Source organism: Hippoglossus stenolepis, unplaced genomic scaffold (genome assembly GCF_022539355.2).
Source record: "Hippoglossus stenolepis isolate QCI-W04-F060 unplaced genomic scaffold, HSTE1.2 HiC_scaffold_32, whole genome shotgun sequence".
NCBI classification, from domain to species: domain Eukaryota; kingdom Metazoa; phylum Chordata; class Actinopteri; order Pleuronectiformes; family Pleuronectidae; genus Hippoglossus; species Hippoglossus stenolepis.
The window spans coordinates 7,510-34,354 of NW_025899753.1; the positions used below are offsets into that span (position 1 = coordinate 7,510).

General features: G+C 42.8%; 3 gene segments (V, D, J or C); all 3 read left to right on the forward strand.

Moving 5' to 3' along the window:
- Positions 1 to 7,391: 7,391 nt before the first annotated feature.
- On the forward strand, positions 7,392 to 12,423 carry LOC124851430 (the record flags this gene model as incomplete). The annotated part of the segment is given in 2 exon segments: positions 7,392 to 7,546; positions 12,122 to 12,423. Coding segments are annotated over 2 exon segments (342 nt in total), but the record flags the coding sequence as incomplete, so codon positions are not given.
- LOC124851429 lies at positions 9,274 to 10,613 on the forward strand. The segment is given in 2 exon segments: positions 9,274 to 9,413; positions 9,494 to 10,613. Coding segments are annotated over 2 exon segments (462 nt in total).
- A 3,313-nt stretch (positions 12,424 to 15,736) lies between the features above and the next one.
- On the forward strand, positions 15,737 to 26,067 carry LOC118117419. The segment is given in 3 exon segments: positions 15,737 to 16,473; positions 16,554 to 16,849; positions 25,894 to 26,067. Coding segments are annotated over 3 exon segments (516 nt in total).
- The last annotated feature ends 778 nt before the right edge of the window (positions 26,068 to 26,845 follow it).

A 26,845-nucleotide genomic window follows, 5' to 3' on the forward strand; every position in this document is an offset into this window, starting at 1 on the left:
CCAGTGATTATGACAGAAGGTTTGTCACATGTGAGTTTTTGTCTCAAAGACCTTCAAACTTTGTGTGAGTCTAGAACTTAGATCCTTTTACTCGTCACTAAATGTCTTTAAACCAGGGGTGGAAATCAAATCTACCAAGCTGGTTCATGTTAAGATAAAAGTGACACTGAGCTTTTTTTTCTTTATCAGAAGAATAAAGTTTAACTATGATGAAAACTGTCGTTGCTACTTTAGGAGTTTAAAACAGGTTCTTGTTGTGTTGGCAAACTGTTTAAAAGTGACGACGCTTTAAATCATCTCAGCTACTTTCTGTAACTTCTGTTATAAAGATCAAACACTCAACAGAATAAAGACTGGCCTCATCTACTGAAGTCCAACTCACCAATGAGATTGTTGGAGTGTCCAGTGCAGAGAGATGTTGGAGGAAGTAAAAGCACAATCAGCTTGATGTTGAGGATCCACTGTGCAGCAGAGAGGCTGCTGAGTTGTTTCATTCTCCTACTGCAGTGTGGAAGAACATTGGATCATCTGTTTGGCTTCAACTACGAAGACTAAGACATGTTGCTTCACTCCTTTTGTTTTTATCTCCTTCATAGGTGAGTTTTACAACTAATCTCTGTCTCACTGAACCTGTGGAATAGATGATATTTGCCTGTTTCAATCCCATAATGATCTTTGTCATGACGCCCTGTGTGATGTAGTTTGGACTCAGCCTCCAGTGGAGTAGTTTCTAAAACTGTCTTTTGTCTCAACTCTCATGAACAATGTTGACTCCTTCACTCTCTTCTGTTTCAGGACTAACAGCTGCAGACAAAATCTATCCTCTTAAAAATGAAGTCAGTAGAAGTATGGACAACCTGTCACACTCACATGTGATCATGAGACAACATCAGATGATGTTTATCTTTTCTGGTACAGACATGATTCTGACTCTCAGGCTCCTCAGCTTCTTCTACAAGGATTAGGTATTTAGTGATCATCAACATAATCCTGGATAAACGATACGAATCCAAAACAACCAGATCATCAACTGAAATGACCATCAGCAACCTAACCCTGGCAGACAAGTGCTCTGTACTACTGTGCTCTACACACAGTGATACAAAGTGTAGAAGAGGCTGTACAAAAACCTGAGCACACAGATCTGCCTCGCCTCCAAAGTGGAAGCGGGATTCAAACCATCGCTTCATATCAGATGGATTCTGATCATTCCTGTTTCATCAGAGTCATCGTGTTACAGCTGTTGATGAAAAATCAAAGAGGATTCACATGAGCAGCAACCACGGCCAGTGACAAAGCACCTGGACGATGTATCAAATAAAAAGACAACATGCAAATATGAACCAACACTGACTGTGGAGCACTTAGTGATCAGCAGCGCCTGCAGCCGCTCTGAGGTGAATAACCTGTTGGGCTCTGTGTCTGATGAAGAGATTTTCTGTTAAAACAAAGTGAATCATCGTGTTGACTCTGACTGAGCTCGTCCCACCGGATACTACCCATGATCCTCTGCTTCCTGACCCTGAAGAGCTGCAGCTGCAACAACCACCAAACTCAGTTCAGAACTCTTCATGTTTCAAAGTTTCTGCTGGAATCTTGAGATAAACTCTGGTTTTTAATAACTTCAGAGTCTTTTTCACTGATCTCAGTTCAGCTTCACTCTTCAACTGGAGCTGATTGTGACAGTTGAAGCTGACTCTCAGTCAGTTCTTTCACAGGAGATGGAACCCACTCACCAGAGCAGAGTTGGACCACCTTGTATCAGCCACACATTGTGTCGCCCGCAAATCCAAGGCCCCGCCTCCTTTTTGTATCACAGCAAATGTCTCAGCCGAGTGAAGCGCTGGTTTTAGCCACGAAGTTCTGAGCAGCTGTGTAGCTAATGTGCAGCCACTTAGCAGCACCTGCATTAAAGAACATCTGTAACTGGGGAAGCTCCAGACAATATCCTGGGTTCCACCTTTATTAGAGTCCTCATTGAGGATTTGATCTTCCACAGCACCCACTTTGTATCTGAGCCACAAAATACTAAAGTGGGAGCTTGTATTCAAGAGGAAAACTGTGTCCAAGAACATAAGAAGTCAGATGGAGCTGAAATATTGATTCTGAGATAACGTAATTTTTCTGATCAGAGATATAAAAGAGTCAGAGGAGCTTCACAACACTTCTGGAGCAAAGTGAATCTATTGGTGCAGATGTGAAGGAGGAAACTGTGATATTTCAAACACTGACGACATAAGACAAGATGCAGGGACAGGAGAGTGAATGAAAAGTGTGCGAGGGGTAAAGTTGTGAGTCGGGGCTCGAACAGGGCCGAGACTCCTCCTTCTAATCTGAGTCTAAACACAGAGATCACAGCTTTCCTCTTTCTACTCACAGTGACTCAACACTGCAGATATGACGCCTTGTTCATCTCAGTGCTGCTGGCTGCTCTGTGTCTGGTACGAACACAACTCTGTGGGTTCTGATATCAACACAACACTGACCTGACTCACACTCGATGGTGTTACTGCTGTTTTACAGAAGGCAGAGCACAACAAGACACTGTGCTGCAACCAGAAGGAGACGGATTGCGACTGAAGGAGAAGCAGCAACACTTGGCTGTCGATACGTCAGCGTGCTCAGCAAGTGCAACCTCCTTCTGGTACAAACAGATGAAACCAACAGCCTAAAAATTCATCCCAGCCGCCTTCTAGTGGGAGAAGAAACAAGGCAGACGACTTCAGAGAGAGATTTTCATCCACAATGAATTCCACATCATTTCTCTGAAGATCCAGAAGCTGCAGCTGTCTGACTCTCTGCTGTGTACTCACTGTGCTCTGCAGCCCACAGTGACAGGAAAACTACACAACTCTGTACAAAAACCTGTGGAGCAAAGACAATACCCTCTTCCTCCACCAGAGGGAGTCACCACTGTTACTCTCACAACCTGAGTTGCTTCACTGCACCAACCCCTGTGATCAAGTGAACTGATTTGGTCCAAGATATTACGACACATACACCAAACCAGTTTTCAGCAGAACCTTCAACAGACTCCAGATTTGAGTTAAAGCCTCAAACCTGCTCGTCTCCATCCTCCCATCACTCAGCAGCCTCACAGGAAGCAACGGAAGAGAAGCTCAGAAATGACAAGTTCAGTGGAAAGACGATTGAAATAAAGTTCTGCGATGAGATTCAACTGAGAAAAACGTGAACAACAACATGTGTAGGAAATGTAAAACCAACTGGTCCAATGTTTCAGGAATTCTCAGAGAATTTGGAGTCATTTGGAATATGAACGCGTTGATGCTGTCATGTGGCTTTTCAGACAATATCTACAAGACACTTTATTGTTCAGAAATGTGTCACAAGTACAAGAAAGAAACAGAAAGTTGAACCCACAACAGGTTTGTGTGTGTTTGAGCTGAAAGCTGCAGAGAATCAACAGACGTGTGGTTTAGTGTTGGTAACAAGCAGTGATATGAGAGGACGGACAGAGAGGAGGAGCAACACTGTCAAAGAGCAGAGCAGAAAGACCTCCTGCTGTGCTGTATCTAATATCTACACCAGACATTAGATAGTCTGTAAGATGTTCCCTGCGTCACGCTGAGTCTGGCCTTTGTTTCTCTTCATCCTGAAAGGTCGTCAAAGCAGGAATAACAAATGTTCAGAGGATCTGTTTTGAAACCACTGAACAGACAGTTATTTAAATATGGTCTTTAACCACATGTTTCTGTTTCTGTAGGTGTCAGCTGTGAAAAACTGCCTATGACCAGACTGCAGAGTTCAGTGCAGAAGGCAGCACTGTTACTCTTGTCCTATAACTACACCACAGTGAACCAAGCTGATTATTTCTTCTGGTATCGAAGCAGTATCCAGGACAAGCACCAGAGTTCCTCCTTCACATTCTGCTTCAGGACAAGTAGCTGCTCCAACCTCTGGACTGAGCATTAAAGTGAGCAGAACCAAATCCAAATGATCATCTCCTGCTGCAGTGACAGACTTGCTGTGTACTACTGTGCTCTGCAGCCCACAGACAGGAAACTGCACAACTTGTACAAAACCTGTGGAGCAAAGACAATACTCTTCCTCCACTAGAGGGAGTCACTCACTGTTAAACCTCAGTGGTTTGTGATGACGTTGTTTCACAATAAAACAAATTCTGACAATCATCAGGTTCTGTAGGATATTTAAATGCGTGGTGTACCACAGGGTTCAATGCTGGGTCCTCTCTTCTTCAGTTTACATGTTGAGTTTGATCATTATTTGTCTAAAAACATCAATTTCATGGTTTTGTTGAACATGTTTATAGGTAAAATTACACTGTGTCCAGTGATTATGACAGAAGGCTTGTCACATGTGGAGTTTTGGTCTCAAAGACCTTCAAACTTTGTGTGAGTCTAGAACTTATCCTTTTACCGTCAATAAATGTCTTTAAACCAGGTGAAATCAAATCTACTCTGTTGGTTCATGTTAAGCATAAAAGTGACACTGAGCTTTTTTTTCTTTATTTGAAGAATAAAGTTTAACTATGATGAAAAACTGTCGTTGCTACTTTAGGGAGTTTAAAACAGGTTCTTGTTGTGTTGGCAAACTGTTTAAAGTGACGGACGCTTAAACTAGTCTCGAAGCATTTCTTGTAACTTCTGTTATAAAGACCAAACACTAACAGAATAAGACCGCCCCTACCACTGAAGTCCAACTCGATCAATGAGATTGCTGGAGTGTCCAGTGCAGAGATGTTGGATAAGTAAAAGCACAATCAGCTTGATGTTGAGGATTCACTGTGCAGCAGAGCAGGTTGCTGAGTTGTTTCCATTCTACCGGCAGTGGAAATAGAACATTGATCATCTGTTTGGCTTCAACTACTAAGACCAAGACATGTTGCCGTTGTCCTCCTCTTTTGTTTTTATCTCCTTCATAGGTGAGTTTTACAACTAATCTCTGTCTCACTGGAACCTGTGGAATTATCTAAATCTTTTCTCCTGCATTTCATGACAGGAGGTTTATTTGTGGAGTTTAACAATTTACTCTGTGGAAAAATCTTCACATTTAGGAAGAAAAAGTCAAGAACCTGTTGAATCTGTTAGATGTTTGATTCTCTTCAGACTTACTGACATGAATAATACTCATATCTTGCAGCCATGGGTTCCATGTATTGTTAATAACGCCAGAAAGTCCTGAAGAAGTAGTTTCAGAGGGAAGACACATCAACCTTGACCTGTAAATACATCTGATCCATCAACAACATCCAGGTACCGACAACAGCAGAGATCCAGACCAGAGTTCCTGTTTGCCATCACAGAGGACGGATCCATTCATCCAACTCTGTCTGATTTCTTCTGCTCACATCAACCAAACTGAGAAACGAGTCAAACTGCAGACTTCCTCTGCTGCAGTGACAGACTCTATGCTGTACTCACTGTGCTCTGCAAGTCTACTGTGCGACAGGAAACTACACAACTTCAGAAGAAAACTTGTGGAGCAAGATAATACCTTTCTTCCTCCACTAGAGGGAGTCACTCACTGTTAAACCTCAGTGGTTTCAGATGACGTTGTTTCACACAAAACAAATTCTGACAATCATCAGGTTCTGTAGATATTTCTCTTAAATGTGGTGTACCACAGGGTTCAATGCTGGGTCCTTCTTCTTCAGTTTACATGTTGAGTTTGGATCATTATTTGTCTAAAAACATCAATTTCATGGTTTTGTTGAACATGTTTATCATAAAATTACAATTGAAGTCCAGTGATTATGACAGAAGGTTTGTCACATGTGGAGTTTTGGTCTCAAAGACCTTCAAACTTTGTGTGAGTCTAGAACTTAGATCCTTTTTCTGTCTGTAACTGATGAAAAGCAGCTGAATTTAAATCTCTGGCCTCTGATGTTTACCATCTAGTATTTGATCAGAGTCTCTTTCCTCACCAGTTGACGTTGGTAGTAGTGATGCAATGATTTCCGTTATCATTAGGTTTATAAAACATGATCATGTCATGTTTCCAAACCTTAAAGAGGGATCCATCTTTTACCACCTCAGTTACCTTTGTTGAAGTTCAGGTTTAACAAGATCCCTCAAATACAAATCCCAGCTGCAGCTTGAACCAACTGTTGCTACCAGTGTGGAGGAAGAGAAAGTCCAGATCTAAGAGGAGACGGAGAGATTCAGGGAGGAGCTGAGCTGCTACTGAACTATAGAAGAGAGAGGAGCTTCCATATTCAGCACAGTTCAATCTACAAAGCACCAACACTACCTGGATTCAACATGCTCTCACTGCATCAGTCTCTATCTTCTCTACTGCTTCTCTCCACTCTAACAGGTTTGTTACATTATACAGCACAAAAAGGTTCAATTCCTAAAACTGCAGAGTGTGAATTGTCTTTGAATCCTAAAATAACAGAGTTACTTTGTTCCTTTAGCAATCAGCCGTGAAGAACTCAGATCGGTCAACAATGAAGAGTTCAGTGCAGAAGGCAGCACTGTTACTCTGTCCTATAACTACACCAAAGTGAACCCATCGGATTATTTCTTCTGGTATCGACAGTATCCAGGACAAGCACCAGAGTTCCTCCTCTCACAATATGCTTCAGGACAAGAAGCTGCTCCAACCTCTGGACTGAGCATTAAAGTGGAGCAGAACCAAATCCAAATGATCATCTCCTCTGCAGCCCACAGTGACAGGAAACTACACAACTCTGTACAAAAACCTGTGGAGCAAAGACAATACTCCTCATCATCCACCAGAGGGAGTCACTCACTGTTAAACCTCAGTGGTTTGTGATGACATTTGTTTCACAATAAAACAAATTCTGACAATCATCAGGTTTGTAGGATATTTCTTAAATGTGTGGTGTACCACAGGGTTCAATGCTGGGTCCTCTCATCTTCAGTTTACATGTTGAGTTTGGATCATTATTTGTCTAAAAAACATCAATTTCATGGTTTTGTTGAACATGTTTATAGTAAAATTACACTGAAGTCCAGTGATTATGACAGAAGGTTTGTCACATGTGGAGTTTTGGTCTCAAAGACCTTCAAACTTTGTGTGAGTCTAGAACTTAGATCCTTTTACTCGTCACTAAATGTCTTTAAACCAGGTGAAATCAAATCTACTCTGTTGGTTCATGTTAAGCATAAAAGTGACACTGAGCTTTTTTTTCTTTATCAGAAGAATAAAGTTTAACTATGATGAAAAACTGTCGTTGCTACTTTAGGAGTTTAAAACAGGTTCTTGTTGTGTTGGCAAACTGTTTAAAGTGACGGACGCTTTAAATCATCTCAGCTACTTTCTGTAACTTCTGTTATAAAGACCAAACACTAACAGAATAAAGACTGGCCCCGCCCACTGAAGTCCAACTCGACCAATGAGATTGTTGGAGTGTCCAGTGCAGAGATGTTGGAGGAAGTAAAGCACAATCAGCTTGATGTTGAGGACGACTGTGCAGCAGAGAGGCTGCTGAGTTGTTTCATTCTACTGCAGTGGAAGAACATTGATCATCTGTTTGGCTTCAACTACGAAGACTAAGACATGTTGCTTCACCTCTTTTTGTTTTTATCTCCCTTCATAGGTGAGTTTTACAACTAATCTCTGTCTCACTGAACCTGTGGAATAGATGATATTTGCCTGTTTCAATCCCATAATGATCTTTGTCATGACGTCCTGTGTGATGTAGTTTGGACCTCAGCTCCAGTGGAGCAGTTTCTGTAAAACTGTCTTTGGTCTCAACCTCATGAACAATGTTGGTCTCCTTCACTCTCTCTTCTGTTTCAGGACTAACAGCTGCAGACAAAATCTATCCTCTAAAAAATGAAGTCAGTAGAAGTGAAGGACAACCTGTCACACTCACATGTGACTATGAGACAACATCAGATATTGTTTATCTTTACTGGTACAGACATGATTCTGACCTTCAGGCTCCTCAGTTTCTTCTCTACAAAGGAGCGAGGTCACGGAGTGATCGTCAACATAATCCTGATAAACGATACGAATCCAAAACAACCAGATCATCAACTGAAATGACCATCAGCAACCTAACCCTGGCAGACAGCGCTCTGTACTACTGTGCTCTACACACAGTGATACAAAGTGTAGAAGAGGCTGTACAAAAACCTGAGCACACAGATCTGCCTCGGTTCCAAAGAGGAGGGAAGTGGGATTCAAACCACCGCTTCATATCAGATGGATTCTGATCATTCCGGTTTCATCAGAGTCATCGTGGTTACAGCTGCTGATGAAAAATGTATGAGGATTCACATGAGCAGCAAATCCACGTCAGTGACAAAGCACCTGGACGATGCATCAAATAAAAGACAACATGCAAAATATGAACCAACACTGACTGTGGAGCACTTAGTGATCAGCAGCGCCCTGCAGCCGTATGAGGTGAATAACTCTGTTGGGCTCTGTGTCTGATGAAGAGATTTTCTGTTAAAACAAAGTGAATCAATGTGTTGACTCTGACTGAGTCGTCCCACTGGATATTACCCATGATCCTCTGCTTCCTGACCCTGAAGAGCTGCAGCTGTAACAAATCCACCAAACTCTGTTCAGAACTCTTCATGTTTCAAAGTTTCCTGCTGAATATTGGAGATAAACTCTGGTTTTTAATAACTTCAGAGTCTTTTCACTGATCTCAGTTCAGCTTCACTCTTCAACTGGAGCTGATTGTGACAGTTGAAGCTGACTCTCAGTCAGTTCTTCTCACAGGAGATGGAACCCACTAACAGAGCAGAGCTGGACCACCTTGTACGCTCACACATTGTGTCGGGCCCCGCAAATCAAGCAAGGCCCCGCCTCCCTTGTATCACAGCAAATGTCTCAGCGAGTGAAGCGTTGGTTTTAGCCACGAGTTCTGAGCAGCTGTGTGTTAATGTGCAGCCACTTAGCAGCACCTGCATTTAAAGAACATCTGTAACTGGGAAGCTCCAGACAATATCCTGGGTTCCACCTTTATTAGAGTCCTCATTGGAGGATTTGATCTTCCACAGCAACTCCACTTTGTATCTGAGCCACAAATACTAAAGTGGGAGTTTATATTCAAGAGGAAAAACTGTGTCCAAGAACATAAGAAGTCAGATGGAGCTGAAATATTGATTCTGAGATAACGTGTACCTTTCTGATAAGAGATATAAAAGAGTCAGAGGAGCTTCACAACACTTCTGGAGCAAAGTGAATCTACAGCAGATGTGAAGGAGGAAACTGTGATATTTCAAACACTGACGACATAAGACAAGATGCAGTGGGACAGGAGAGTGAATGAAAAGTGTGCGAGGGTAAAGTTGTGAGTCGGGGCTGAACAGGGCCGAGACTCCTCCTTCTAATCTGAGTCTAAACACAGAGATCACAGCTTCTTTCCTCTTTCTACTCACAGTGACTCAACACTGCAGATATGACGCCTCTGTTCATCTCAGTGCTGCTGGCTGCTCTGTGTCTTGGTACGAACACAACTCTGTGTCTCTGATATCAACACAACACTGACCTGACTCACACTGATGGTGTTACTGCTGTTTTACAGAAGGCAGAGCACAACAAGACACTGTGCTGCAACCAGAAGGAGACGTGACTGCGACTGAAGGAGAAGCAGCAACACTTGGCTGTCGATACGTCAGCAGCTCAGCAAGTGCATCTCTCCTCTGGTACAAACAGGAAGGAACCAACAGCCCAAAATTCATCCTGAGCCACTTTCAACTGGGAGAAGGAAACAAGGCAGACGACTTCAGAGAGAGATTTTCATCCACACTGAATTCCACATCATTTCCTCTGAAGATCCAGAAGCTGCAGCCGTCTGACTCTGCTGTGTACTACTGTGCTCTGCAGCCCACAGTGACAGGAAACTACACAACTCTGTACAAAAACCTGTGGAGCAAAGACAATACTCCTCTTCCTCCACCAGAGGGAGTCACTCACTGTTACTCTCACAACCTGAGCTGAGCCACTGCACCAACCTCAGATCAAGTGAACTGATTTGGTCCAAGATATTACGACACATACACCAAACCAGTTTTCAGCAGAACTTCAACAGACTCCACAGATTTGAGTTAAAGCCTCAAATCCCGTCTGTCTCCATCCTCCCATCACTCAGCAGCCTCACAGGAAGCAACGGAAGAGAAGCTCAGAAATGACAAGTTCAGTGGAAAAAGACGATTGAAATAAAGTTCATGAAGTGAGATTCAACTGAGAAAACGTGAACAACAACATGTGTAGGAAATGTAAAACCAACTGGTCCAATGTTTCAGGAATCTCAGAGAATTTGGAGTCATTTGAATATGAACGTTGATGCTGTCATGTGGCTTTTCAGACAATATCTTACAAGACACTTTATTGTTCAGAAATGTGTCACAAGTACAAGAAAGAAACAGAAAGTTGAACCCAATAACAGGTTTGTGTGTTTGAGCTGAAAGCTGCAGAATCAACAGACGTGTGGTTTAGGTGTTGGTAACAAGCAGTGATATGAGAGGACGGACAGAGAGGGAGGAGCAACACTGTCAAAGAGCAGAGCAGAAAAGACCTCCTGCTGTGCTGCATTCAATATCTACACCAGACATCAGATAGTGTCTGTAAGATGTTCCCTCTGCGTCACGCTGGAGTCTGGCCTTTGTTTCTCTTCATCCTGAAAGGTCGGTCAAAGCAGGAATAACAAATGTCTTCAGAGGATCTGTTTCTAGAAACCACTGGAACAGACAGTCAGAGTTTAACATGGTCTTTAACCACATGTTTCTGTTTCTGTAGGTGTCAGCTGTGAAAATGCCTCCAGACCAGGCTGCAGAGTTCAGTGTAGAAGGCAGCACTGTTACTCTGTCCTACAACGTCTCCAGGCCAATAACTGGTACTGATTATTTCTTCTGGTATCGACAGTATCCAGGACAAGCACCAGAGTTCCTCCTGTACATCTCAGGGTTCAATGTGACAAGTACGCCAGATTCTCTGAAGTCAGAAACAAGGTTCTCCACTCACCTGTCGGAAATGATGTCAAACTGCAGATCTCCTCTGCTGCAGTGACAGACTCTGCTGTGTACTACTGTGCTGTGAGGCCCACAGTGACAGGAAACTACACAACTCTGTACAAAAACCTGTGGAGCAAAGACAATACTCCTCTTCCTCCACTAGAGGGAGACACTCACTGTTAAACCTCAGTGGTTTGTGATGACGTTTGTTTCACAATAAAACAAATTCTGACAATCATCAGGTTCTGTAGGATATTTCTTAAATGTGTGGTGTACCACAGGGTTCAATGCTGGGTCCTCTCATCTTCAGTTTACATGTTGAGTTTGGATCATTATTTGTCTAAAAAACATCAATTTCATGGTTTTGTTGAACATGTTTATAGTAAAATTACACTGAAGTCCAGTGATTATGACAGAAGGTTTGTCACATGTGGAGTTTTGGTCTCAAAGACCTTCAAACTTTGTTTGAGTCTAGAACTTAGATCCTTTTACTCGTCACTAAATGTCTTTAAACCAGGTGAAATCAAATCTACTCTGTTGGTTCATGTTAAGCATAAAAGTGACGCTGAGCTTTTTTTTCTTTATCAGAAGAATAAAGTTTAACTATGATGAAAAACTGTCGTTGCTACTTTAGGAGTTTAAAACAGGTTCTTGTTGTGTTGGCAAACTGTTTAAAGTGACGGACGCTTTAAATCATCTCAGCTACTTTCTGTAACTTCTGTTATAAAGACCAAACACTAACAGAATAAGGACTGGCCCCGCCCACTGAAGTCCAACTCGACCAATGAGATTGTTGGAGTGTCCAGTGCAGAGATGTTGGAGGAAGTAAAAGCACAATCAGCTTGATGTTGAGGACGACTGTGCAGCAGAGAGGCTGCTGAGTTGTTTCATTCTACTGCAGTGGAAGAACATTGATCATCTGTTTGGCTTCAACTACGAAGACTAAGACATGTTGCTTCACCTCTTTTGTTTTTATCTCCCTTCATAGGTGAGTTTTACAACTAATCTCTGTCTCACTGAATCTGTGGAATTATCTAAATCTTTCTTCTGCATTTCATGACAGGAGGTTTATTTGTGGAGTTTAACAATTTACTCTGTGGAAAATCTTCACATTTAGAAGAAAAAGTCATGAACCTGTTGAATCTGTTGATGTTTGATTCTCTTCAGACTTACTGACATGAATAATACTCATCTTGCAGCCATGGGTTCCATGTACAGCATAACGCCAGAAAGTCCTGAAGAAGTAGTTTCAGAGGGAAGACACATCAACCTGACCTGTAAATATAACGGATCCATCTACAACATCCAGTGGTACCGACAACAGCAGAGATCCAGACCAGAGTTCCTGCTCTACATCACAGAGGACGGATCCATTCATCCAACTCTGTCTGATTTCTCTGCTCACATCAACCAAACTGAGAAACGAGTCAAACTGCAGATCTCCTCTGCTGCAGTGACAGACTCTGCTGTGTACTACTGTGCTCTGCAGCCCACAGTGACAGGAAACTACACAACTCTGTACAAAACCTGTGGAGCAAAGACAATACTCCTCATCATCCACTAGAGGAGGCACTCACTGTTAAACCTCAGTGGTTTGTGATGACGTTTGTTTCACAATAAAACAAATTCTGACAATCATCAGGTTCTGTAGGATATTTCTTAAATGTGTGGTGTACCACAGGGTTCAATGCTGGGTCCTCTCTTCTTCAGTTTACATGTTGAGTTTGGATCATTATTTGTCTAAAAAACATCAATTTCATGGTTTTGTTGAACATGTTTATAGTAAAATTACACTGAAGTCCAGTGATTATGACAGAAGGTTTGTCACATGTGGAGTTTTGGTCTCAAAGACCTTCAAACTTTGTGTGAGTCTAGAACTTAGATCCTTTTTCTGTCTGTGTAACTGATGAAAGCAGCTGAATTTAAATCTCTCTGTTCTGGCCTCTGATGTTTACCATCTAGTATTTGATCAGACTCTCTTTCCTCACCAGTTGACGTTGGTAGTAGTGATGCAATGATTTGCTCATCATTAGGTTTATAAAACATGATCATGTCATGTTTCCAAACCTTAAAGAGGGATCCATCTTTTACCACCTCAGTTACCTTTGTTGAAGTTCAGGTTTAACAAGATCCTCAAATACAAATCCCAGCTGCAGCTTGAACCAACTGTTGCTACCAGTGTGGAGGAAGAGAAAGTCCAGATCTAAGAGGAGACGGAGAGATTCAGGAGGAGCTGAGCTGCTACTGAACTATAGAAGAGAGAGGAGCTCATATTCAGCACAGTTCAATCTACAAAGCACCAACACTACCTGGATTCAACATGCTCTCACTGCATCAGTCTCTATCTTCTCTACTGCTTCTCTCCACTCTAACAGGTTTGTTACATTATACAGCACAAAAAGGTTCAATTCCTAAAACTGCAGAGTGTGAATTGTCTTTGAATCCTTAAATAACAGAGTTACTTTGTTCCTTTAGCAATCAGCCGTGAAGAACTCAGATCGGTCAACAATGAAGAGTTCAGTGCAGAAGGCAGCACTGTTACTCTGTCCTATAACTACACCAAAGTGAACACAGGGGATTATTTCTTCTGGTATCGACAGTATCCAGGACAAGCACCAGAGTTCCTCCTGTACATCTCAGGGTTGAATGTGACAAGTACGTCAGATTCTCTGAAGTCAGAAACAAGGTTCTCCACTCACCTGTCTGGAAATGATGTCAAACTGCAGATCTCCTCTGCTGCAGTGACAGACTCTGCTGTGTACTACTGTGCTGTGAAGCCCACAGTGACAGGAAACTACACAACTCTGTACAAAAACCTGTGGAGCAAAGACAATACTCCTCTTCCTCCACTAGAGGGAGTCACTCACTGTTAAACCTCAGTGGTTTGTGATGACGTTTGTTTCACAATAAAACAAATTCTGACAATCATCAGGTTTGTAGGATATTTCTTAAATGTGTGGTGTACCACAGGGTTCAATGCTGGGTCCTCTCATCTTCAGTTTACATGTTGAGTTTGGATCATTATTTGTCTAAAAACATCAATTTCATGGTTTTGTTGAACATGTTTATCGTAAAATTACACTGAAGTCCAGTGATTATGACAGAAGGTTTGTCACATGTGGAGTTTTGGTCTCAAAGACCTTCAAACTTTGTGTGAGTCTAGAACTTAGATCCTTTTACTCGTCACTAAATGTCTTTAAACCAGGTGAAATCAAATCTACTCTGTTGGTTCATGTTAAGCATAAAAGTGACGCTGAGCTTTGTTTTCTTTATCAGAAGAATAAAGTTTAACTATGATGAAAAACTGTCGTTGCTACTTTAGGAGTTTAAAACAGGTTCTTGTTGTGTTGGCAAACTGTTTAAAGTGACGGACGCTTTAAATCATCTCAGCTACTTTCTGTAACTTCTGTTATAAAGACCAAACACTAACAGAATAAAGACTGGCCCCGCCCACTGAAGTCCAACTCGACCAATGAGATTGTTGGAGTGTCCAGTGCAGAGATGTTGGAGGAAGTAAAAGCACAATCAGCTTGATGTTGAGGACGACTGTGCAGCAGAGGCTGCTGAGTTGTTTCATTCTACTGCAGTGGAAGAACATTGATCATCTGTTTGGCTTCAACTACGAAGACTAAGACATGTTGCTTCACCTCTTTTGTTTTATCTCCCTTCATAGGTGAGTTTTACAACTAATCTCTGTCTCACTGAACCTGTGGAATAGATGATATTTGCCTGTTTCAATCCCATAATGATCTTTGTCATGACGTCCTGTGTGATGTAGTTTGGACCTCAGCTCCAGTGGAGCAGTTTCTGTAAAACTGTCTTTTGGTCTCAACCTCATGAACAATGTTGGTCTCCTTCACTCTCTCTTCTGTTTCAGGACTAACAGCTGCAGACAAAATCTATCCTCTAAAAAATGAAGTCAGTAGAAGAGAAGGACAACCTGTCACACTCACATGTGACTATGAGACAACATCAGATGATGTTTTACTTTACTGGTACAGACATGATTCTGACCTTCAGGCTCCTCAGCTTCTTCTCTACAAAGGATTAGGGTATTTTAGTGATCATCAACATAATCCTGATAAACGATACGAATCCAAAACAACCAGATCATCAACTGAAATGACCATCAGCAACCTAACCCTGGCAGACAGCGCTCTGTACTACTGTGCTCTACACACAGTGATACAAAGTGTAGAAGAGGCTGTACAAAAACCTGAGCACACAGATCTGCCTCGTCTCCAAAGAGGAGGGAAGTGGGATTCAAACCACCGCTTCATATCAGATGGATTCTGATCATTCCGGTTTCATCAGAGTCATCGTGGTTACAGCTGCTGATGAAAAACTGTATGAGGATTCACATGAGCAGCAAATCCACGTCAGTGACAAAGCACCTGGACGATGCATCAAATAAAAGACAACATGCAAAATATGAACCAACACTGACTGTGGAGCACTTAGTGATCAGCAGCGCCCCCTGCAGCCGTCTGAGGTGAATAACTCTGTTGGGCTCTGTGTCTGATGAAGAGATTTTCTGTTAAAACAAAGTGAATCAATGTGTTGACTCTGACTGAGTCGTCCCACTGGATATTACCCATGATCCTCTGCTTCCTGACCCTGAAGAGCTGCTGCTGTAACAAATCCACCAAACTCTGTTCAGAACTCTTCATGTTTCAAAGTTTCCTGCTGAATATTGGAGATAAACTCTGGTTTTTAATAACTTCAGAGTCTTTTTCACTGATCTCAGTTCAGCTTCACTCTTCAACTGGAGCTGATTGTGACAGTTGAAGCTGACTCTCAGTCAGTTCTTCTCACAGGAGATGGAACCCACTCACCAGAGCAGAGCTGGACCACCTTGTACGCTCACACATTGTGTCGGGCCCCGCAAATCAAGCAAGGCCCCGCCTCCCCCTTGTATCACAGCAAATGTCTCAGCGAGTGAAGCGTTGGTTTTAGCCACGAGTTCTGAGCAGCTGTGTGTTAATGTGCAGCCACTTAGCAGCACCTGCATTTAAAGAACATCTGTAACTGGGGAAGCTCCAGACAATATCCTGGGTTCCACCTTTATTAGAGTCCTCATTGGAGGATTTGATCTTCCACAGCAACTCCACTTTGTATCTGAGCCACAAATACTAAAGTGGGAGTTTATATTCAAGAGGAAAAACTGTGTCCAAGAACATAAGAAGTCAGATGGAGCTGAAATATTGATTCTGAGATAACGTGTACTCTTTCTGATCAGAGATATAAAAGAGTCAGAGGAGCTTCACAACACTTCTGGAGCAAAGTGAATCTACAGCAGATGTGAAGGAGGAAACTGTGATATTTCAAACACTGACGACATAAGACAAGATGCAGTGGGACAGGAGAGTGAATGAAAAGTGTGCGAGGGGTAAAGTTGTGAGTCGGGGCCGAACAGGGCCGAGACTCCTCCTTCTAATCTGAGTCTAAACACAGAGATCACAGCTTCTTTCCTCTTTCTACTCACAGTGACTCAACACTGCAGATATGACGCCTCTGTTCATCTCAGTGCTGCTGGCTGCTCTGTGTCTTGGTACGAACACAACTCTGTGTCTCTGATATCAACACAACACTGACCTGACTCACACTGATGGTGTTACTGCTGTTTTACAGAAGGCAGAGCACAACAAGACACTGTGCTGCAACCAGAAGGAGACGTGACTGCGACTGAAGGAGAAGCAGCAACACTTGGCTGTCGATACGTCAGCAGCTCAGCAAGTGCATCTCTCCTCTGGTACAAACAGGAAGGAACCAACAGCCCAAAATTCATCCTGAGCCGCTTTCAACTGGGAGAAGAAAACAAGGCAGACGACTTCAGAGAGAGATTTTCATCCACACTGAATTCCACATCATTTCCTCTGAAGATCCAGAAGCTGCAGCCGTCTGACTCTGCTGTGTACTACTGTGCTGTGAGGCCCACAGTGACAGGAAACTACACAACTCTGTACAAAAACCTGTGGAGCAAAGACAATACTCCTCTTCCTCCACCAGAGGGAGTCACTCACTGTTACTCTCATTACGCCAATTTGGGAATAGTAGCCTGCCCTAATTATATTGGAATATTAACGCTCAATGGCCTGTTTGTAGAAGGTGGGATGTTTGATGGCAAAATGTGTCAGGCAGAATATAGCCTTGTGACAAATACCAGACAGATATGTTATCAAAGGAGGTAAACAACATAATAATTGACTTTTTAAACGTGTTTCGTTATCCTCTGTTAGATGAGGAGAGTTAGGTGCAAGCGTTGTTTAGCTAAGATGCACCTCTTTGCACTGGTTTTCTGGGGTTTTAATGCCCTTAATTTGGGTAAGTGCTGGGGGAGGGGGGGAAGCATCCTTTTTATTTTGCTGTCTTTTTGTAATGTACACGTCGCATCTTTTAGTTTTTTTGAATGTCTTACTCTTATCATCTATGGCCATCCTTTTTTATTGTGACACTCCATTTGTACTACATAGCGCAATGTTCTGTCTTCCTGCCCTATATATGCTAGTACAGCACAACTCTGTAAAGTATGAGTACAGTTAGGAATAGTGGTAGAAAAGTGAAGTTCATCTCTTGGAATGTGAAATCGCTGAATCACCCCGTGAAGAGGAACAAGGTACTGGCACATTTAGGTCAACTTGGGGTAGGGGTAGCCTTCCTCCAAGAGACACACCTACGAAGGGCAGATGTTTCGGGTATTCAGAGGAGTTGGGTGGGGAAAGTCTTTCATTCCAAGTTCAACGCTAGGGCCAGGGGCGCAGCTATTCTTATACACAAAAGTGTTACCTTTGATAGTGATCAGGTAATTGCAGACACAAATGGCCGGTTCGTCATAGTCACCGGTCAGCTTTTCAATAAACCTGTCATCCTCGCCAGTGTATACGCTCCAAACTGGGACGACAGCGCTTTTATTAACTCTTTTTTCTCTACTGTCCCTGGGATCAATAGCCACCACTTGATTGTTGGGGGTGACTTTAATTGTGTTCTCTGCCCCAGTCTTGATCAGTCTTCTACCAGACATGCACCACTGTCTAAAATGGCCACAGCTATTAGTACCTGTATTGAGCAGTATGGAATGGTTGACCCCTGGCGTTTACACTTCCCTACAGGAAAGGCTTTTTCTTTCTTTTCACCAGTTCACCATACGTTTTCCAGGATTGATTATTTTATTCTAGATGCCCGGCTTATACCCTCTTCTAGCCCTCCCACTTACCATAGTATAGTTATATCTGACCACGCCCCCCTATCCTTTGAACAGTGGCGCCTGAACCCTCTTCTACTCTCTGACAGCGCTTTTGTAAAATTCATCCAAACCCACATACAAATTTTTATTGAGACCAATGCATCACCGGAGGTATCTCATAGCACCATATGGGAAGCGCTGAAAGCATACTTGCGAGGCCAAATTATTGGCTATGCCTCAAATACCAAAAAGGCGAGGATGGCCAAATTGAAAGAGCTTTCTGTCAAAATTTCACAGCTGGACAATCAGTATGCCTCGACGCCTACTCCAGAACTTTATCAAAAGCGGATTCACCTACAGACTGAGTTTGATCAAGCCTCTACCTCAGCAGCAGAGCAGCTGTTATTAAAGTCCCGACATTCGTTTTATGAGTTTGGTGACAAAGCAGGCCGGCTTCTTGCTCACTAAGCCCGCCAAACTGCAGCCGCACGCCAGATAACTCAAATCAAGACCACCTCGGGTTCAGTGACCACAGACCACAAGGAGATTAATGATGCTTTTGTAGCGTTTTATACAAACTTATACTCATCTGAATATGATGAGGCTTCCGATTCAGAGTCGTTTTTTTGGAATTTGAATCTACCAACCCTTGAGGACTCTCAGAAAGATGCCCTCGATTCCCCCCTGATGCTGGAGGAGGTTTGTAATGCCATTTTATATATATATATATATATATATATGCAATCTGGCAAATCCCCTGGACCAGACGGGTTCCCAGTGGAGTTCTTTAAGAAATTTGCAGAAGACTTATCCCCAATACTACTATCAATGTTTAATGAATCATTTTCAATTGGCCATCTCCCTGAAACCCTGAACCAAGCCTCCATCTGTCTCCTACCTAAAAAGGGCAAAGACCCCTTGTTGTGCGGGTCTCACAGACCGATTTCCCTTCTAAATGTGGACTGTAAAATTCTCGCTAAGTCCCTTGCTCTGCGGCTCTGCGGCTCTTCCCAAGCTGGTGCTACCTGACCAAACCGGATTTATTCGAAGCAGACATTCCTATTCTAATATCCGTAGGCTGTTCGATATTATTTATACTACCACCAGTTGGGATGATCCTGAGCTTGTAATATCCTTAGATGCAGAGAAGGCGTTCGACCGGGTGGAGTGGGAATATTTATTTATGACCATGAGGAAATTTGGCTTTGGTGATGATTTTATCTCCTGGGTTAAATTGTTGTACGCCTCTCCCTTAGCCTCTGTCCATACTAATGACTCTCACTCAAAATATTTCCCACTACATAGAGGCACGAGACAGGGCTGTCCTATGAGTCCTCTGCTTTTGCTCTCTGATTGAACCGCTTGCGGCTTCTATTCAATGCCAGGCAATTGAAGGGATAACTCGAGGGGACACAACACACAAGCTCTCGCTTTATGCCGATGATTTACTTTTGTACATTGCGAACCCAGTATATTCTTTGCCGCACGTCCTGTCTACCTTGGAACGATTTGGAAAGTTTTCAGGTTACAAACTGAATTTAGAAAAAAGTGAACTTTATCCCATAAACAAAGCAGCTCTCGACATCCCGGCCACAGCCTTCCCATTCAAGAGAGTGTCTTCCCATTTTAAATACCTTGGGGTGGTGGTGCCGCGGTCAGTTATATAAACTAAACTTCACACCGTTATTGGATCGATGCAGGCAGGACATAAACCGCTGACGCACGTTACCTTATCATTAGCTGGCCGGATTAACCTAATCAAGATGAATGTTCTTCCTAGGTTTCTGTATTTGTATCAATGTATTCTGATTTTCATTCCTAAAAAACATTTTTACACTGGACCAAATACTATTTGCATTTATATGGGATGGCAAGGCCCCCGTATTCGCAGAACTTTTTACAAAGGCCGAAAAGTTAGGAGGAATGTCAATGCCTAATTTTCTTCACTATTACTGGGCCTGCAATGTTCAAAAGGTCATAATGTGGGCTAATAGTGGTGCAGATGTGGAAGCTCCCGCTTGGGTTAAACTGGAATCTTTTAAATTGCAACTCCACTCACTGGTCACAGCTCTTTTACCTCTTAACTCTGGTTCTTTCCAAAACCCTGTAGTTACCAATACTTTGAAGATCTGGGTACAATTTCGGAAGCATTTTGGCTTGCAGAGCGCATCAACACAGGCTCCTATTCTTGCAAATCATCTTTTCACCCCTTCCAAGTCAGATCTGGCCTTTCAGGCCTGGCATGGTAATGGGATTAGACTTGTTAAGGATCTATATGTTAACAAGGTGTTTGCTTCATTTGATCAATTGTCAGGGAAGTATGCGTTGCCCCGTTCCCATTTTTTTCGATACCTACAGATTAGGCACTTTGTACAAAGGGGTTACCATCCTTTCCCTGCGCAACCCCCAAGCGCGCAACCCCCAAGCACGCCCTTAGATAGTCTCCTTGGACTTAATGCTGATCTCAAGGGCGCCATCTCCTGGATTTATGGGGAAATTGACGCGATAAACCCACAGTCTCTGAATAACTTAAGGACACTTTGGGAACAAAACCTAGGCCTGTCAATTGCTGATGGTCAGTGGGCTTCAATCCTTGGCCGGGTTCATTCCTCCTCCCCCTGTGCCAGGCACGGTCTAATACAGTTTAAGATAGTTCATCGTCTCCATTTCACCAAGGAGAAATTAGCAAGAATATACCCTAATACTGATCCTACATGTGACCGATGTAAGCTAGCCACTGCAACCTAGCTACACATGTTTTGGCTGTGCTCGAGCCTCCAAACATATTGGGAGAAAATCTTTGGATCGCTTAGTGACATCTATGGTATGACGATTGAACCTCAACCTGTTATTGCACTCTTTGGGGTGATGCCCGAAGGCACAGTATGGCCGGTTGGCATGCATGTTGGGATCGCCTTTACCACTCTGTTAGCTCGGCGCCTTATCCTCCTTAACTGGAAGAGGCCGGTGCCACCATCTCATACAAGATGGCTTAAAGAGATCATGTTCTATTTGAAGCTTGAAAAGATTAAATATACACTGAGGGGAGTTACAGATACATTTGAAAGGGTATGGAGGCCTTTTCTTGAAACACATGAGGACTGGTGCAGACAATCACAGACAGGAAGTAAAACTAGACACTAGACACAAGAAGCCAGACAACAAAATAAAACAGGAAGTGAAGAGAGAAAACACACTATGAACAGAGACTACAAAATAAAACAGAAAACAGAACACAGGGACACCGAAACAACTCAGACAAACATAAACACAAGGAAGTCAAGAAACACAAGGTAATGACAAAACAGAAAACACTCTTAATAAAGAAGAGGCGGACAAAATAAACACTCAGAATACAGAACCCTTACAACTATGACAATTTAACCCAAATAACAGACTGGGAGGATTCATAATTCCTTTAGTATAGCACAGTGCTGATGTACTTAGTTTTATAAGGAGTGTACATTACATGTTTGTTTATTCATTGTTTTTGTTTTGTGTGTTATTTACTCAATATTGTATACAGACGTTTATTTAAATATTTGATGGTGTGTCTGTCAAAGGGATGCTGGGTTGGGGTGGGGGGAGGGCACATGGGAAGGGAGTTATGTAGGATGTATTCCAAATGTTGACTGTGAATTATCCATGTAAAATTCCAATGAACAGAAGTTGAAAAAAAATAAATAAATAAAAAGTGACACTGAGCTTTTTTTCTTTATCAAAAACTGTCGTTGCTACTTTGGAGTTTAAAACAGGTTCTTGTTGTGTTGGCAAGAAGCTGTTTAGAAGTGACGGACGCTTTAAATCATCTCGCTCGTTCTGTAACTTTTATTTATAAAAAAAAAGACCAAACACTAACAGAATAAAGACTGGCCGCCCACTGAAGTCAACTTCGACCAGTAAGTTGTTGGAGTGTCAGTGCCTTTTAGAGATGTTGGAGGAAATGCACTTCAATCCCAGCTTGATGTTGAGGACGACTGTGCAGAGAGGCTGCTGGTTGTTTCATTCTACTGCAGTGGAAAAGAACATTGATCATCTGTTTGGCTTCAACTCACGAAGACTAAGACATGTGCTTCACCTCTTTTTTTGTTTATCTTTCCTTCTTAGGTGGTTTACAGCTAATCTCTGTCTCACTGAACCTGTGGGAGATTATCTAAATCTTTCTTCTGCATTTCATGACAGGGAGGTTTTATTTGTAGAGTTTTTAACAATTACTCTGTGGAATCTTCACATTTAGAAGAAAAAAAGTCAGAACCTGTTAGGAGTCTGTTGATGTTTGATTCTCTTCAGACTTACTGACATGAATCATGTCATCTCATAGCCATGGGTTCCATGTACAGCATAACATGAAAGTCCTGAAGAAGTAGTTTCAGAGGAGAAGACACATCCAGCCTGACCTGTAAATATCGCGGATCCATCTACAACATCCAAGTGGTACGACAGCAGCAGAGATCCAGACCCAAGAGTTCCTGCTCCCTCATCACAGAGAGACGGATCCATTCATCCAACTCTGTCTGATTTCCTCTGCTCCATCAAACTGAGGAAAGCGAGTCAACTGCAGATCTCCTCTGCTGCAGTGACAGACTCTGCCAATGTCTTCTGTGCTCTGCAGCCCACAGTGACAAGGAAACTACACAACTCTGTAACAAAAAACCTGTGAGCAAGACAATACTCCTCTTCCTCCACTAGAGGGAGTCACTCATGTTAAACCTGGTGGTTGTTAGCGTTTGTTTCACAATAAAACAAATTCTGACAATCGTAGGTTCTGTAGGATATTTCTTAAATGTGTGAAAAATTTGTACCCACAGGGGTTTCAATGCTGGGTCCTCCTCTTGCTGGTTACATGTTGAGTTTGGATCATTGTTGTCTAAAAACATCAATTTCATGGTTTTGATGAACATGTTTATAAGTAAATTCACGAAGTCCAGTGATTATGACAGAAGGTTTGTACATGTGGAGTTTTGAGGTCTCAAAGACCTTCAGGCTTTGTGTGAGTCTTGAACTTAGATCCTTTTACAAATCACTAAAATGTCTTTAAACCTAAGGTAAATCAAATCTACTCTGTTAGTTCATGTTAGCATAAAAAAAAAGTGACACTGAGCTTTTTTTTTCTTTATCAGAAGAATAAAGGGTTAACTATGATGAAAAACTTCACTTCGTTGCTACTTTGGGAGTTTCAAAAACAGGTTCTTGTTGTGTTGGCAAGGAAGCTGTTTAAAGTAGCGAATGCACAAATCATCTCAGCTGCTTTCTGTAACTTCTGTTATAGACCAAGAAGCACTAAGAATAAAGACTGGCCGCCCACTGAAGTCCCAGCGCTCAAACCCAATGAGATTGTTGGGTGTCAGTGCAGAGATGTTGGAGGAGTAAAGCACAATCAGCTTGATGTTGAGACGACTGTGCAGCAGAGGAAGGCTGCTGAGTTGTTTCATTCTACTGCAGTGGAAGAACATTGATCATCTGTTTGGCTTCAACTCGAAGACTAAGACATGTTGCTTCACCTCTTTTTGTTTATCTCCCTTCATAGGTAGGTTTTACAACTAATCTCTGTCTCCACTGAACCCTATGGAATAGATGATATTTTGCCTGTTTCAATCCCATAGCCAGTCTTTGTCGCAGCGTCTGTGTGATGGATTTGGACCTCAGCTCAGTGGGCAGTTTCTGTAAAACTGTCTTTTAATTCTCCTTCTCATGAACAATGTTGGTCTCTTCACTCTCTCTTTGTTTCAGGACCCCAACAGCTGCAGACAAAATCTATCCTCATGAAAAATATGAAGTCAGTAGAAAAGAGAAGGACAACCTGTCACACTCATGTGACTATGAGACAACATCCAGATGATGTTTACTTTACTGGGCCTGAACATGATTCTGACCTTCAGGCTCTGTTACTTCTCTACAAAGGATTGGGGTATTTTTTATTTGATCATCAACTGTATTAATCCTGATAAGCAATCTGAATCCAAAACAGCAGATCATCAGCCAAATGACCATCAACAACCCTAACCCTGGCAGGCAAGGCGCTCTGTACTGTACTCTACACAGTGATACAAAGTGTAAGAGAAAGAAGCTGTACAAGGAAACCTGAGCACACAGATCTGCACCGTCTCCAAAGAGAGGAGGGAAGTGGAGTTCAAAACCACCGCTTCATATCAGATGGATTCTGATCATTCGGTTTCATCATCAAGTCACATCGATAGTTACAGCTGCTGATGAAAAGCTGTATGATTCCACGCGAGCAGCAAATCCCATCAGTGACTCAAAGCTTTACCTGGACGATACATCAAATAAAGACAACATGCAAAAATATATGAACCAACACTGACTGTGGAGCACTTAGTGATCAGCAGCGCCCCCTGCAACCGTCTGGAGTGAATGCTCTGTGTGGGCTCTGTGTCCACAGTAGAAGAGATTTTCTGTTAAAAACAAGAAGTGAATCAATGTGTTGACTCTGACCGGTAATCCCGCTGGATAGCCACCGCGATCCCTCTGCTTCACAATGACCTGAAAAGGCTGCAGCTGTGTTTCGATCCACCCAAACTCTGTTCAGAACTCTTCATGTTCAAGTTTCCCTGCTGGTCACCCGGAGATAAGCTCTTGGTTTTAATAACTTCAGAGTCTTTTTCACTGATCTCAGTTCGGCTTCACTCTTCAACTGGAGCTGATTGCTTGACGAACAGGCTGACTCTCAGTCAGTTCTTCTCACAGGAGATGGAACCCCACATCACAGTGAGCTGGAACCACCTTGTACGACTCACACATTGTGTAGGGCCCCTGGAAATCAAGCAAGGCCCCATACCTCCCGCATATCACAACAAATGTCTCCCCTTGTAGTGGCGTGGTTTAGCCACGAGTTCCTGGCTGTGTTAATGTGCAGCCCTTGCTTGCTTTCCTGCATTTAAGAACATCTGTAACTAGGGGAAGCTCCAGACAATGTCCTGGAGTTCCCACCTTTGTCAAGTCCTCATTGGAGGATTTGATCTTCCCAACAACTCAACCTGCCTCCAGGCCACAAATACTACGATTGGGTTTATAATCTAAGGAAAAAACTGTCAGAACTATAGAAGTCAGATGGAGCTGGGAAATATTGATTCTGAGATAAGCGTGTACTCTCTTTCTGATGAGATAAAAGAGTCAGAGGAGCTTCCCAACACTTCAAGGAGCAAGTGAATCTACAGCAGATGAAGGAAGAAGTATGATCAATGCAGAGCACTGGCGACATAAGACAAGATGCAGTAGGACAGAGAGTGAATAGCAGTGTGCGAGGAAGTAAGGGGGTGTTGTGGGTCGGGGCCGGAACAGGGTGCAGACTCCTCTTCTAATCTGAAAGGAGTCTAAACACAGAGGATCACAAGCCTTTCTCTTTCTACTCACATTTGACTCTTTGCAGATGCCAGCGCCTCTTCTCTCCCAGTGCTGCTGGCATAACTCTGTGTCTTGGTGAACACAACTCTGTGTCTCGTATCAACACTTTTGGCCTGACGCTCACACTTGGTGAAAAGTGTTACTGCTGCTGTTTTGCAGAGAGGCAGAGCACAGCAAGACTTGCCTGCTTCACTGCAACCAGGGAAGGAGGCATTGGCTGGAAGCTGAGAGAAGCGTGCTTGGCCACCATCGATCGTGGGCAGCTCCTTAAGTACCAACTCTCTCATTTTCTGTAAGGAAGGAACCAACAGCCAAATTTCATCCCTGAGCCGCCTTCAGGCGGAGAAAGAGAAGAAAACAAGGCGACGACTTCAGAGATTTTCATCACACTTAAGATTCACACATCATTTCCTCTGAAGATCGAAGCTGCAGCCGTCTGACTCTGCTGTGTACTACCTTCCTCCTGCACTGCAGCCCACAGTGGCAAGTATGTACAAAACCTGTGGAGCAAAGACCAATGCTCTCTTCCCTCCACCGGAGAGTGCTCACTGTTACTCTCTCTGGCAGATGAACCACTGCACCAGCCTCAGATCAAAGTGAACTGTTTGGTCAAGATATTCGACATACACCAAACCAGTTTTCAGCAAGAACTTCGTGAACTCCACAGATTTGAGTTAAGCCTCAAATCCGTCTGTCTCCATCCTCCCATCACTCAGCAGCCTCCCACAGGGAAGCAACGGAAGAAGCTCAGAAATAAACAGGATTCAGTGGAAAAGAAAGCGATTAAATAAAGTTCATGAAGTGAGATTCGGCTTTGACGTGAACAACAACATGTGTAGGAAATGTAAAACCAGCGCTGGTCAATGTTTCCAGGAATCTCGGTGGAGTCATTTGAATACTGCCACTGAGCGTTGATGCTGTCATGTGTCAGACAATATCTTACAAGACTTGCTTTATTGTTCAGAGAAGTGTGTCACAAAAGTACAAGAAAAACAAAAAGTTGAGGCAATAACAGGTTTTGTGTGTTTGTTCTGAAGCTGCAGAATCAACAGAGCGTGTGGGCAGGTGTTGGTAACAGAAGCATACTTCAGTGATATGAGAGGGACGGACAGAGAGGGAGGGCAACACTGTCAAAAGAGCAAGGCAGAAAGACCTCACTGTACTTGCATTCAATATCTACACCAGACATCAGATAGTGTCACAAGATGTTCCTCTGCGTCCGCTGGGTCTGGCGCTTTGTTCTCTTCGTCCTGAAAGGAGTGGGAGATCAAGCAGAGACCAACAAATGTCTTCAGAGGATCTGTTTCCTAGAAACCACTGGAACAGACAGTCAGGATTTAACATGGTCTTTAACCATGTGTTTCTGTTTCTGTAGGTG